The sequence below is a fragment of the Antechinus flavipes genome, chromosome 3 (genome assembly GCF_016432865.1).
Source record: "Antechinus flavipes isolate AdamAnt ecotype Samford, QLD, Australia chromosome 3, AdamAnt_v2, whole genome shotgun sequence".
Taxonomy (NCBI): Eukaryota; Metazoa; Chordata; class Mammalia; order Dasyuromorphia; family Dasyuridae; genus Antechinus; species Antechinus flavipes.
The window spans coordinates 521,988,917-522,003,545 of record NC_067400.1 but is presented as its reverse complement, the minus strand read 5'-3'; the positions used below and the strand labels follow the sequence as shown (position 1 = coordinate 522,003,545).

General features: G+C 39.1%; 1 protein-coding gene across 5 annotated transcripts in view; it reads left to right on the top strand.

Annotated features, from left to right (window-relative positions):
• The window catches only part of P2RY6 (pyrimidinergic receptor P2Y6), a 104,918-nt gene that overhangs the window by 4,801 nt on the left and 85,488 nt on the right, over nucleotides 1–14,629 (top strand). Inside the window, exon 1 of one of the 5 annotated variants that reach the window (XM_051987165.1) lies at nucleotides 6,211–7,935. The exons of 2 other annotated variants lie outside the window; for them this stretch is intronic. In XM_051987165.1, the coding sequence (XP_051843125.1) occupies nucleotides 7,815–7,935 (121 nt within the window). In that variant the 5' untranslated portion in view covers nucleotides 6,211–7,814. Of the gene's footprint in view, nucleotides 1–6,210; nucleotides 7,936–14,629 lie in introns of those variants that run through there. 2 more of the 5 variants (XM_051987171.1, XM_051987174.1) reach the window with 2 other exon arrangements.

Here is a 14,629-nt window from a genome sequence, read left to right as displayed (position 1 = left end):
TGTGAAGACAGAAAATCTAAGTTCAAATATAATTCTGTAATAATAGGAAGCAGCATGGAGTAAAGGAAAGGGCATTAGATGTGGAGTCACAAAGATCTGGATTCACATCCTACATACCTGTGATCCTGGGCAAGTAACTTAACTTCTTACTTTCCTATCTGGAAAAATCAGGTGTCTGGACTTTACTTCTTTGAGCTTTTTCATCTCTAAATCTATGATCCTTTGATATGCTGTCTGTGTAATCTTAGACAAGTCTCTCTCTTTTTAAAAAATTTTAATAGCTTTTTATTTATAAGTTATATGCATGGGTAATTTTACAGCATTGACAATTACCAACCTTTTGTTCCAATTTTTCCCCTTCTCCCCCCCACTCCCTCCCCTAGATGGCAGGATGACCAATACATGTTAAATATATTAAAATATAAATTGAATACAAAATAAGTATTCATGTCCAAACCATTATTTTGTTGTACAAAAAGAATCGGACTCTGAAATATTGTACAATTAGCCTGTGAAGGAAATCAAAAAATGCAGGCAGGCAAAATATAGGATTGGGAATTCAATGTAATGGTTCTTAGTCATCTCCCAGAGTTCTTTTGCTGGGTGTTCATTACTGCTCCATTAGAACTGATTTGGTTCATCTCATTGCTGAAAATGGCTAGGTCCATCAGAATTGATCATCATATAGTATTGTTGTTAAAGTATATAATGATCTCTTGATCCTGCTCATTTCACTCAGCATCAGTTCATGTAAGTCTCTTCAGGCCTTTCTGAAATCATCCTGCTGGTCATTTCTTACTGATCAATAATATTCCATAATATTCATATACCACAATTTATTCAGCCATTCTCTTAGACAAGTCTCTTTATCTGCTTGATTTGTTTTTTTTTTTTTTTTGAAGGCTGCTTTTGTTTTTCTTCCCAAGGAGAATGACCCTCAAGTTGGGAAAGTTAGAACAAAGATAGGTAAGACTTGAAACCAAGGATAAATGAGGAGGTGGTAAGAGAACTCCTAGCTGTCCTCAAAGAGATGGAGTCATCAGGCCCACATGAATTATGTCCCAAGAAATTGAATTGGTGGATGTCATTGCTAAGTCAGTGATCTCTGAAAGATCATGAAGAATGTGTACATTCTATTTTTTTTTCCAGAAGGGGAAGAAAATGAATTCCAGAAACTAGATATTGTTCTTAGTCTTATCCTTTTTTCTACTATAGATATTAAAATACCATCTTATTGCCTTGTGTATATATCTCCAACCTCAGCTCATTTCTGAGCATCAGCACCTCGGCATTATTATTCCAGGACTGTGGTCATACGTAAATGTTAACCTTCCATTATTTGTCCTCTTAAGTTCTTATTTTGAAATTATTGAAATCTGCTTTTGTATAATATTCACTTCTAAATATATCCCTCTTCCCTCCCCAAAAAGCCATATTATTATTTAGTCACTTTCCACTTTTCATGACCCCATTTGGAGTTTTCTTGGCAAAGATATTGGAAGTGATTTGTCATTTCTACCTCCAAGTCATTTTACAGATGAGGAGACTGAGGCAAACAGAGTTAAGTGACTTGCCCAGAGTCACACAGCCAGTAAATGTCTGAGGTTGGATTTGAACTCAGGGCTACATCCACTGCACCAACTAGCTGCCACTTAGCCATATTTTATAATAAAGAAAAAACAGCTCAGCAAACTTAATTACCATATTAACTGAGTGTGAGAGTATACTTGGTGTTCTTTGTCTTCAGTTCCTCACCTCTGCAAGGAATGACTGACTGACTGAATAAAAGAATGAATGAATGAATGAAAGAAAAAGCATTTATTAAGTTCATACTTAATGCAAAGCACTGAGCCAAGTAGTAGAGATACAAAAAAAGAGGCAAAACCATGATTGTTTTCCAGACTAGTGGCTGTAGAGAGTAGGCTGGAAGTAGGATCAGTGGCTATATTTCCTTATCTTCAGAAGCAAGCTTCAGTTTGGAGGGTTTTCTTGTTTTTGTTTTGTTTTGTTTTGTTGCTATTATAGTTATGTACGTCTCTTTTAAAAATACAAGATAAGAAATGAGTTCATCCATGTGGTTCTCTTCTTCCTTACTGGATTTGTTTGTGCTTTTATCTCCAGAATTTCATCTCCTTCTGAGGCCACAGGACAATGGAGGTTAGCCAAAATCTTGCTTTTGCAAAGGAATCTTTATTTATGAGTTCTTTAAAAGTTGGCACTCCTCAAAAAAATGTGCCTGTTGGAATGACTATTCAGCAGACATCTCAATTTAAAACATTCCCTGGTGTCTACTATGGACATTTCATGTTCTGAGAGCTGAGGAGACCAATGGTTCCAAACCCTTGCACTCATGGAGCTTACAATTTATCTAGTTGAAATAAATTGACAAATAACTTTAGGTTATCACAAACTCTGAGTTGGCTCAGGGCTGTCTCCCGAGGGCCTTGTTATTTCTGCTTTTCCACTCTTTCCACTTAATTTCCACTTTAATTCTTTCTCAGAGATAGAAATTTCAACAAGACAAAGCAATACCGTATCCACGTTTCAGTTCTCATGTATATTGCTCATCCCTATCTAGTGACCTGACTCCCATCACACCTCATTGTGTGGGCTTCAGCTGGACAGAATGACCTCTGAGGACACTCTGGCTCCAACTAAAGCCATGAAAGCCAATGCATGTTAAATCCTGAAGCCAGGCATGTGTGTGTTTGCGTGCATATATGAGTAAATCCATATTAGGCAAGTCCATGCATGACCCCAAGGGGCCCTAGCTCTACATGATTTAACCCAATTTCCCACCCTCCTTTCCCCACTTGCTTGAATTACTCCCTCTAGGACTTGGTGCCCAATGCATTCTCCTTCCTTCTTATGCTTCCAGGACTTTGGAGATGCCCTGGAAGTGTCTGAAATCACACATTGCTCCTTAATGGATCATAAAACTAAAGTTGAAAAAAAAGAAAAAAAAAAGAACTAGAGCTGGAAGGTCATTGAAACCAACCCGATGGTGAGGAAACTTTCTGTGATTAAGTGACTTGGCTAAGTGATACACAGCTGATAAGTATCAGAGGTGGGATTTGAACACTGATGCCGGGCCAACATGGAGGCTAACCAAGATTTTGCTTGCAAAGGAATTGTGATTCACAACATATACATGAGTTTGAAAAATTCTAGAATCTTAGCACTCAAAGGGATCTAGCTCAAGTCATATCTGAATGCATAGAAATCTCCTAGACAACATCCATAGCAAGTGATCGTCCAGTTATGACCTCATCTCTAGCTCTGATCCTGTGAGCCTGAGGCAGCTCATTCCCCTCTCCATTAGTACAGTCCTAATTGTTAGGAATGGCAGATTGGTGGAAGAACGGATAAAGCAGAGAGCCTGCAGTCAGGAAGACTCATCTTCCCAAGTTCAAGTCTGATCTCAGACACTTACAAGCTATGTGAGCCTGGGCAAGTCACTTCACCCTGTTTGCCTCAGTTTCCCCACCTATAAAATAATCTGGAGGAGAAATGGCAAACTGCTCCAGGGTCTTTGGCAAGAAAACCCCAAATGGGTCACCAAGAGTCTAATAATTGAAAAGTGAAAATGATTGAACAATAACAACAAATCATTAAAAGTTTAATTTTTGCATCAAGCAGAAATCTGCCTCCCTTAGACTTTTACTCATTATTCTGAATTCTTATCTCTTAGACCAAACAAAACAAATCTAATACCTTTTCGATAAGACAACCCCACAAATTCTTGAAGACAGTTACCATTTCCCCTGACCTGTCCCCTTCCCAAATTTTATCTTCTCCAGGTTAAGCCTCTCCAGTTTCTTTGGCCCCACCTTTGGACACTACATAGTTTCCAAAACTATGGCAGTCATAGATATTCTATGCTGACTATTCTAGCTGTCAACAGGCTGAAGTTGAGCATAATGTGACTTTTCTTCATTCTAAATATTGTCACTCAACACAGTACACATGGAGGAAATAACACTGGAACAGATACTAAGATAGGAAAAAACTTCCTCTGATTGCTGATCCTACTATTAGAATAGGAATAGCTAATAGAGGCAGAGCCCAACCCTTCCTGCGAGCCGAGGGAGGGATGAAGGCCCTACGGGATCAGGATTATCTTATGTGACTTTAGGTATGTCACTTCACCTCTCCAGACCTCAGTTTCCTTATCTGAGAGAGAGCACAGTATAGTGAATAATGCCCTGGATCTGAATTCTGAAGTTCCAAGTTCAGATCCTGTTTAAGATACTAGCTGTGTGATCCTGGGCAAGCTACTTAACCACTTTCAGCTTTAATTTCCTCACCTATGAAATAAAAATTGTACTTGATGGCCTCTAGGATACCTTCTAGTTCTAAAATTATGGTTGTATGACTTGATTTGCAAGATTTCTTCTAGTTCCACATCTATACTGCTATTCAAAGATTGGTCTTTTACTCTACTTCTGCTTCTCCAGCCTAAGTCGTTATTGGTACTGTAAACTTTCTCCACTTGCAATTCCTTTTTGACCCTCAAATTTTATATATACATGTATATACACACACATATATATGTGTGTGTGTGTATAAAAATATTCATCTATACATATATAATCCCCCTAGTTACATGTAAAACAATTTTTGACATTTGTTTTTAAAACTGCCTGGGAATTTTTTACACAATTGTGTATATAAATATGTAAAATAGATATACAGATCAAACATTTACTGATAATAAATCACACTTTCATGATTCCCATATTCAGTTGCATGACTCAAATGGGGTCATGACTCACAGTTTAAAAAGCCTCGCTATAAATCACCTCCTTATAACCACCAGACAAGTCTCTATTCATCTTCCTCACCCCTTACTATTGTGATCTTCTAAAGAAAAGCTGTTCGAGGATTCAGATTCAGTCAGTGGGTCCCAGTACAAAATAGAATGATTTACACTATAGTAAAAACAGAAGTCTCTTTTAAGTGGATTCTGGAGTCTAAGCTGCCTAAGAGATATGGAGGGTTTTCTCTTCTAAAACCCTCCCAGAGTCACTAGGATAGCCCTGACAAAACGGGCTTTCATGCAGATAGACTTGTATTTGCATATCTTTATGTGTTCATCTTTAGCTCTGTCCCTGAAATGTTTGTTTTGCTCCTCTCAAAGATGCCCTTTCAGATCACCCTCCAGAGCAGAGGCAAGTGTGTCCCCTTCAGATCCAGGAGATGGCCAAGGTCAGGGACTGGACACCACTCAAACTGGGGCTTCCCTCCCTAAGAAGCTTTAATTCCTCTGGGAAATAACTGAAATGGAGACAGGACATTTTAATTATAATAATATTCTTTATAAATTGTTTGGCTTATTTCTCATACTATTATAAAGTTTAGAACGAGAAGATGCTTTTAGAGAATATTTGGACATAACTTCAGTCTGCTCTTTTCAGAATTTCCTGTGTCTCTATTGCTGGTGCCATCCTCCTCCCAGTCACCCAGGATCATAACCTTACCTCTTCCCTTTCCCTCATACTCCTGTTCACTCTATCAATAACTGAAGCTTCAGCTTCCAAAACATCTTTCCCCTATGTCCTTCCCTTATACCCACAAGCCCACTACTACGTTTCACCTATACCTACAATAGTTTTTCTTTAAAAAAATTTATCAACTGACCAAAAAATACAAACACTTTAATACACAAAAATCAAACACTAAGATTGCATACGAAATCTCCATTCCCCAAACCATCCCTGGCTTGGATTCTCTCTAGGCTGCACTCCTGACTTTCCTGAACTTTGTATGTGATACAACAGCACTGGTACCCTCATCCTCCCCTCCCCTTTCCAGTTCTTTTCTAGGTGTTCTCTTCCTCCATTAGACTATAAGCACCTTGAGTGCAGGGATTGTCTTTCTTTCAGTTTAGGTTTATCTTGATCTATATCTGGCCACTGGATCCAAATGGTTCTGGAAGGGGAAAGTGAGACAGGTGACCTTTCACAGCCTCCATCACTTTATTCAATTTACCTGTATGTCATAGTGTCACCTCCCAGATGTCATGGTTCTCTTTGAGAGAAGGACAAACAACAACAATATTGTCAACCCTGAGTACAGTGCCTACAACATAGAATAGCTAAATAAATGCTTCTTGATTGTCTAAAATTTCTGATACATATAATTTTTTTTCAATGTATATTAAATTTAACAAGGTAGCAATAAATTGCCCTATTTGTATCTTTCCTGAAGTTCTTTTTGCATTCTTTTCCCCCCTGTATATATGTATATTGTTCTAATATTATAATCCTAACTGGCCTCCCTGATTCTAGTCTTTCCCTTCTCTAATCTCTTCTTCACATGATGCCAAATATGCTGGACCTGAAGTCAGGAAGATCTGAGTTCAAATCTGGCCTCAGATACTTTATTTACTAGTCTAACAAGGAGAAGTCACTTAACTCTGCCTGCCTTAGTTTCCTCATCTGCAAAATGGAGATAATAACACCATCTATCTCACAGAGTTGTTGTGAGCATCTTATAAAATACTGCAATGTTAAACCTCTGGCCCTTTTCCTCCGAAACTAGTGCTAATCTCTGGAGGCTGGAAAAGGGATATCCTGGGAGTAGGGGGGATGGATGTTTGTTACTCAGGAGAGAGGAGATGGCTGTGGGTGCGTGTGTATACTTGTGAGCTTGTCAGGTGTGGGTGTCCCTTTGTTTGTGAGGGTGTCAGTGTGTCCCTGTGCTAAAAGTGTAAGCCTGTGAATGTCAGTTCATTCTGCAAATGCTTATTAAGTCACTATCATAAACACAGCTGGAAGTGATGCACAGGTTAGATAGTCCCTGCCCTGGGGATTTTGGAGCTAAGCAAGAGATAAGACAAATACAAAAGCTATAATACAAGATATTACATGATCAATGCAGCAGAGAAGTGCAAACAAAGCATTACATGAGCTCTCTGGAGGTCAATTCAATGTTTTAATTGAATTTATTTAGCATTTATTAATAGAGCTAGACCTAGAAATGCTTCCACAAAAGGCAAAAGGGTTGTATGTGGGAGGAGGGTGCTGTGAAAAAGAGATTAACTCACTCAGACACAGTCAATCACCCCAGGAGGGAGGAGGCAGGCAATCTGGCTCTTACCCCTGATGCATTTGGAGGGGGGCCTGGATAGGGAAGGCCTAGGGAAAAAATACCACCCCCACAGCTATGGCAGGCCAGTACAGATGTGCTCTCTGCTGGACGTCAGTACCCTTTGAAGCCCCTGCTAATGACGGTGTTACCAACCCTGGGCAAGGAATGCCACAAGCTGAACATCCTAGGCTAGAGAAGGTGGTTAGCAAAATGGGCTTTGCGGTAAATGCTACATCTGATACAAGAGGGATTTGAGCTCAAGGGTCTCTGAGGTTCTACCCAGCTCTGGTGTTTTATGGTTCCATTTTTGTGCCCAGATATTAAATCCTACAGGCAGAAGGGTTTTTTCCTATCTTTCTCTCTCTCTCTCTCTTTCTTCTTTTTTTTTTTTTTTTTTTTTTTTTGCTGAAGAACAGGTTCTGTGGAATGCTTGTAATGTTTTCAGTCAAGCACTCACAGTCCTCTCTGGAGGCTGGACCACTGACTTCTTCCTTCCCCGAAGTCGACATCCTAGTTCTTTAGTGTTACTGAAAGCTCCTTGTCTCAGCGGGATCAGGGGCTCTCAGTGTTTGCTCATTTTCCATTATATACTCTGACTTGGGGAAATAGGTTGTTAATATCTGTAGAGGATGAAACTTGGATCACTGGGATCCAGCACAGGCCGAGAGTGTGCCTGGCCAAGACCAGAATGGTGGGTGTGAAACCAAGGGAAGGGCAGGACCATGGGAAAGTCCTCTGAGGGTCAGAAACGCTGGATGTTTCTAGTCCAGGAGTCAAGTAAAAAGCCCCAGAACCATTCCGTCTTCGGAAGTGTCCAAGATATTTTCTTAAAGATGGACAAAGGTAAGTAGAGATTTGCATATTTAATTATTATGCAAGACATGTTTCTCCTCCTGTCCAGACTTTCTTTAACCCAATGGGAGGAAGTGGGCTCCCTTTTACTGAAGGGATTTCAAGCAAAGGCTGGAGGATTACTTGTCAAGGATGCTGTGGGAGGCATCGCTTCCTCCAATTGTACTCAAGGGAATGGAAAGATGAGCAGAAAAAAGAACAGTAGAGTGATCCAGCTGTGCCAGGTAGAAAGGTGGAAGGACAGAGCAGCCAGTGAATCACGGGCAGAGGACAGAACCAGCTAAATATAGAGTCAAGACTGAAGAACAAAAGTCAGCTGGAGTGAATGGACAAGGAGAGCAAGGCTCTAGAGGTCACTGGTGAGGATGCAGAACAGATTGAGGAGGATTGATATGAAAGGAGAGGTAGAAGAATTGGGGTGGTCATCGGAAAGAGCAAGTTCATATAGATCAAGGTCATAAAAGTAGAATAGTTCTGGGTGATAGTGAGAACTAAGCTATGACTAGTCCAGTGGGTAAAGGAATGGAAGAGGTAGAATAGACATGGTAGTTAAGGAAGCTGATAAAGTTTGATTGGTCATCTGTATAAATACTGAAATCCCTGAGTTTGTGGGCAGGAGTTATAGTAGAAAAGAAGACTGAGCCAAAGTTGAGGTACCATTACACCAGATTCTGATCTCCCTGGGAAGGAAGAGAATGAGTTAGGAACTAGTGTGTCAGATAAAAAGGATTTGCTCTGGCTGATCTATATGAGGGGTAAATGTCAAAGGAGGAAAAATTCTGTGTGAAGGTGGCAGAGGCAGGATCTGAGCCAGGAGTAATTGCTATTTGCCAGTTTCTCCTACTGTTGACCCACTATGTTGTGGGGGGAGCAGAACAAAGAAGGAACAATTGTTATCGCTCTGAAATTTTATGGTTTTCTCCTTTTGTAAATAGCCATCATATGAATCTATTGACTATTCTTACATTTTACTTACCCTCACCCAATCTGTCATCTAATGCTATTGGATGTTTTTTGTTCCTCATCCCATATCCCAGCTCTATAGACACTTTCACTGACTGTCTGCCATGTCTGAAATTCCCTCAATCCCTTTCTCCACCTCCTGGCTTGCCTGGTTTCCTTCAAATCCAGCTAAAATCTTACCTTCTACAAGAAGCCATTCCTGATTCCTCTTAATTCTAATATATTCCCTCTGTTCATTATCTCTAATTTAGTCTGTATGCATCTTATTTCTACACAGTTATTTTCATATTATCTCCATAATTAGACTGATGGAACAGGGAATATTTTGCCCTTTTTTTATATCTCTAATGTTTAGGATATGCCTAGCACATAGAAAGCGCTTAATTAATTAGATTTGTTGACAGTCAGTAACTTGCACTTCTTACCAAATGTCCAGATTAGTTCTCTAATCAGTTCTGAAACTCCAAAGTTCTCTCTCTAAGGAACAAGGACTCTCTCTCCAGAGGCTACCAAGTTCAATTTTTAGCTTCCTCTCTCTCTCTCTCTCTCTCTCCTTCCCTCCTTCCCTCTTTCCTTTTTTCCTTCTCTCTCTCTCTCTCTCTCTCTCTCTCTCTCTCTCCTTCCCTCCTTCCTTTTTTCCTTCTCTCTCTCTCTCTCACTCTCTCTCTCCTTCCCTCCTTCCCTCTTTCCTTTTTTCCTTCTCTTTCTCTCTCTCTCTCTTTCTCTCTCTCTCTCTCTTTCCCTCTCTTTCTCTCTCTCTCTCTCTCTCTCTCTCTCTCTCTCTCTCTTCTCTCTCTCTCTCTCTCTCTCTCTTACACACACACACACACACACACACACACACACACACCCTTTCCCTTCTCACACCTGAACTATTCTCAGGCTGAACCAAGTATGAAAGATACCCGAATAAGTATAAAGAGTAGGAGAGTCGTGTAGTATCCATCTATGCTAGGTGGGATGGATTTCTTTGTGCATACTTTCCATCACTTAAAGGCTTATGTATTATTTTTGAGATGATGTTGTTTCCCTTGTTAGTCAAGATCTTGGTTTAAATCCAAAATGACTCAAATATGGAACGGGAAAGAGGGAGAATGTTGGAAATTAGAGTTAACCCATATTTGTAGATCCCATTCCTATGGCCTTTTAGGTTAACAAGCCTCTTTTTTTATAATAAATGTGTGATGCTGCTAAAGTAAGTATTACTATTATTCCTCTTTTATAGAAGCGCAAAGTGAGAAGTCAAGTGGCCACAATCTAGGAAGCTACAGGGCAACAAAAACTAAGTCTTGTCGATCCAAGTTCATAGGGTCCTAAATGCTAAATCCTAAATTTCTAAATGCTGGATGGAATCTTAGATATCATATTGTCCAAACTTATTTTTTTACATAGGAAGTGATTTACCCAAGATCATTCAGCTAATGAAATGGCAGAGCTAAAATTTGAATCCAGGTCCTAGAAAATGAAATGCAGCACTCTTTCCATGATATTACACAGCCTTGCCAAGGGGTAGATAGCTTTTTCCATTATATCATTGTGTGCTGTCCTTTGGCCTTGTGAAGGTTATTGAGAAGACCATATTCAAGAACAAATGTAATGTCAAAATACCATATAAATATGATTTGTTGTTGTAATAATATAGCACCTCCTTCTGGTGTTAGCTTGACTTACATTCATAGATTCAACTTCTTTGAATTCAAGATACACCATGGCTCCATACTCCTAAAACTATAACTCACAAGTCCCTACCAGAGTGCTCACCTTTAGTAATAGCAAGAGAACACAATCAGCTCAAAACAAAGGTGTTAATTCAGCACGAACAGTAGCTACAAAATATTCCTCCCATAAACCTAGTGCACACTTTCCTACAACTACACATAGCATCAGTGGGAAGAACGCGTACACATTGAGTATGCTAATAGAGGGCCAATCATACAGAGAACGCTGGGAGCCAAAACAACTCCTGTCTCTGCTACTGAAGAGACCTGACATCCTTTCCCTTCCATTTTCCTCTTCCTACTTAGATTCAGTATCTCTGCTCAGAAGGTCACTTAATTAATGTCACTAAGTTTGTTTTTCTTTGAAGCTCAAATCTCAATGTCCAGGACTTCTTAACTCTTAGTTGTTAGTTCTTAACTCCTGCCTTGACCCTTGACTTCCTTTTTTTTGGAGGCAATTGGGATTAAGTGACTTGCCTGGAGTCACACAGCTAGTAAATCTCTGAAGTTGGATTTGAACTCAGATCCTTCTGATTGCAGGACTGATGTTCTATCCAATGCTCCATCTAGTTATTCTGTAGACAGTATGTCTGGATTTTAGAAATGCCACCAGGGGTAGGACCAATCTTTGGCCAGTCGGTGACTAGTTGCCCTTTTATTTCCTTCCTTTTCATCAGAGTATTTTATGCCTCCTAGAAAAGGGGTAATTAAGTATAAACTTTACTTGACATCTTTTTAAAAAGACTTTAACAAGTCTATTACCTGCCACTTCTCACACTTATTTTCATTAATTGGACTAGGAGGAAATCAATTGGTTGGGATGTACTGATGTCATATCATTTTTTCCATCTTTTTCTTTAGGGGACTAGGACAAATAATATCATATTATTAATATTCTGTATTTAATGTTCAACAAACTATTTCACAGATAGATAAAATAGCTGCTTCCTATGGTTGAATAAAATACTAGCTTGTCTGCTCTTCAGGGTCACTGAAAGTATCTGTGGAACATTCCAATAACAAATAGAATCACAGTCAGGGCCAGCATTCATCTTGTAGAATTCTATGCGACTTTTATCTACTCTGTGAGATTTCTATACTTTGAAAAATATTAATTCCACACAACCTGAAGATTGTGCATATTTGATAGGGTGATATCTCTAAAATATTCTTAAATTTGTGTACATCAGTGTTACAGCCCAGCACTGAATTGTGGACTTCAGCCCAGTCTTTGAGAAGACTGATAAGAATTATAATAGAACTATTCCAATTTAGTTTGGTGATTTTGTCCTTTAAGAAATCTTGAGGTCTGTATCTATAATGTGAAGATTTTGCGTTTCATGGTTTTTGAAAGACTTCTGCTTGCTAAGTATCTAGTAGGTGCTAAATTTTTATAGCCTATAATCATGCTGCACTTCTGTTTCCTTACACATGTACTATAGTGTATATATATATATATATATATACATATATATATGCATATTATATATGCATATACATATAAACATAAAATCCACATATGGTATATGTTGTTCACTAAGTTTGAGCATTTAAATGATAATCTTTATGCAATATTTGGTGTGGATGACTTTATCTACATAAACAACTCAGTTTCTACAAACACATTCATATGACTCATCCATTTGTTTGATGATGTTTTTTGTCACTAATTATTGACTAAAGTCATGTAAATGTCATCCCTGGAGAATCTTCTGGTTCTTCTCTTGGTTTCAAAGACTCCATCTGGAGATGAATCACTTATGATTACATTCAACAAATCCAAGGATGTGTATTTGTGATTAGCCCTTATTCTTATTTGGTGAAATGATACGTCATATCAATGTTCTTTTTTTTTTTTTGTTGAGGAAGTAGTAATCATTCTATAGCTACCCTAGGGTGACTGGGTGCTATATCTCATAACAGTCATAGGGAGTTTTGTTAAGATACTTTTAAAATCAGTTGTAATTCATTTTTAAAGTTCTGAAAGTGAACATTAAGAATAGGAGTTACAGAAATATTAATAGAATTTTGAGATGAGGAGATTAAGGCATGAGATGAGGGCAAATTAGGGAATCAATGCTACATGGGCTCAATCTTCTCAATAAAGGTGAACATTAAGAATGGGAGTTACATAGATATTAACTGCTTTAAATATGATCCTTTTCCTCCATCCTGACCTCATTTTACCAATAAGCAGCTTAACATGTTCAGTTGATCTTCTCATTTGATAATCTCAAGAATTTTGGGAAATAGGTGCTGTTCCCTTTTTTCATTTGAGGAAACTGAGGCAAACAGAGATTAAGTGGCACACATATATAATAAATCATCTGAAGCCAGATTTGAATATTCCTGACTTCAGGCCAACCATTCTGTTACTGAAGAAGAGAAAAGTTGGGATGCAGAGGGAAGGTAGAGAAGTTTGCTCTGGCAAGGAGGAGGGCCTCATCAACTTGAAACTGGAACAAAGAAAAAGAAAATTGGTAATAGAATAACAATGTTTTGAGGTGAGGAGATTAGGGCATTAGATTAGCCTGGAGATGAGGGCAAATTAGGAAATCAATGCTACATGGCCTCAATCTTCTTAATAAAGTAGGACTTTAGAGATTGAACAGGTTAATGACAATGTTGGAGACTTGAAAGGAGAGTTGTATTGTGAGTGGGGAATATGATAAAGTTAGGCAGGGAAAAATAGATTTTCTGTGAAATAATAGGATTGATAATGCGATGAGATTAGATAACATGCATTTGTTGGGGACCCAGTCAGCACAGGGGTATAGCGTCCTCCAGTAACACTCAGGGGATTGGAAAGATGAGTAGAGAAGACAGTAATAGGAGTGATTCAACATTAAGGATGTGCAAGGTAGAAAAGTGGAAGGACAGAGCAATCAGTGAATCAAGGATAGAGGACAGAAATAGCTAAACATAGAGTCGAGACTAGGAAAGATAGTCCATAGGAGTGAATGATTGGGGAAAGCAAGGATCTAGAAGTCATTGATGAGGTTGATGAATAGGCTGAGGAGGATTGATATGAAAGGAGAGGTGGAAGAAGAGGAGGTGATAATCTGAGAAAACAAAGTCAAGTCATGGAGGTAGCATAATTATGTGTAATGGTAAGAACTAAACTATGGCCAGCTCTGTGAATATGAAGTAGAGTGAATATAGCAGTTAAGGAGGTTGATAAACTGGAAGGGTAGGGTGTTTGAGAGGTCATTCGTGGGAATATTGAAATCCCTGAATCTTTGAGCAGGAGTTATATAGAAAGGAATACTGAGTCAAAGTGAAGTACCATTACATCATCTTCTGACCATCTCAGGAAAGGAGAGAATAAGCTTGGAATTAGTATAAAATGGTTGATTGATTGATACATGTGGAATAAACTTCCAAGGAGGAGAGGTCACGGATCAAGGTGACAGATGGAAGAATTGAAAGTAGCCATGAGGAAGAAGGGATATATGCCAACTTCTCTTTGCCCATTGTATTGGAGGAGGCAAGACAGAGAAGGAACAACTGGGTTGTTCCTCATCAGATGAGAGAGTGAGGGAGGTGAGTCCTCATTGGGAGAAAGCCCAGTTTCTCTAAACACAAGGATATAAGAAAGTTATGAAAGGAGCGCATCTGAAATGAAAGAGCATTTATTAACAGTTGAGAGAGAACTCCAAAAAGTGAGCAGAGGAATGGGGAAGTAGAAGGTGGAACTGGATAGGAAGGAACAAAAGGTAGCAAGAGAAGGCTTTTCTACCTAGGCTGTTGGACTCTGAATCACAGAGACTCCAGAAGGACCAGGAAGCTATTGTTTATTAGCCATGGGGCATGTGAAGTACTGAGTCAAGAGTTGCTTGGAGAGGAAATCAGCCCCAAGGCTGAATTACAATTCGGATACTGGTCTGTTGACTCTCTGCTGCTGGAATATCCCAGGTACAATCCTTTGCATTAATCAGTTGAAGAGGAGACGACTGGTGCTGGTGGTGGAGGGGCTTGTTGTTAGTCCTTCATTTTCTCAGACG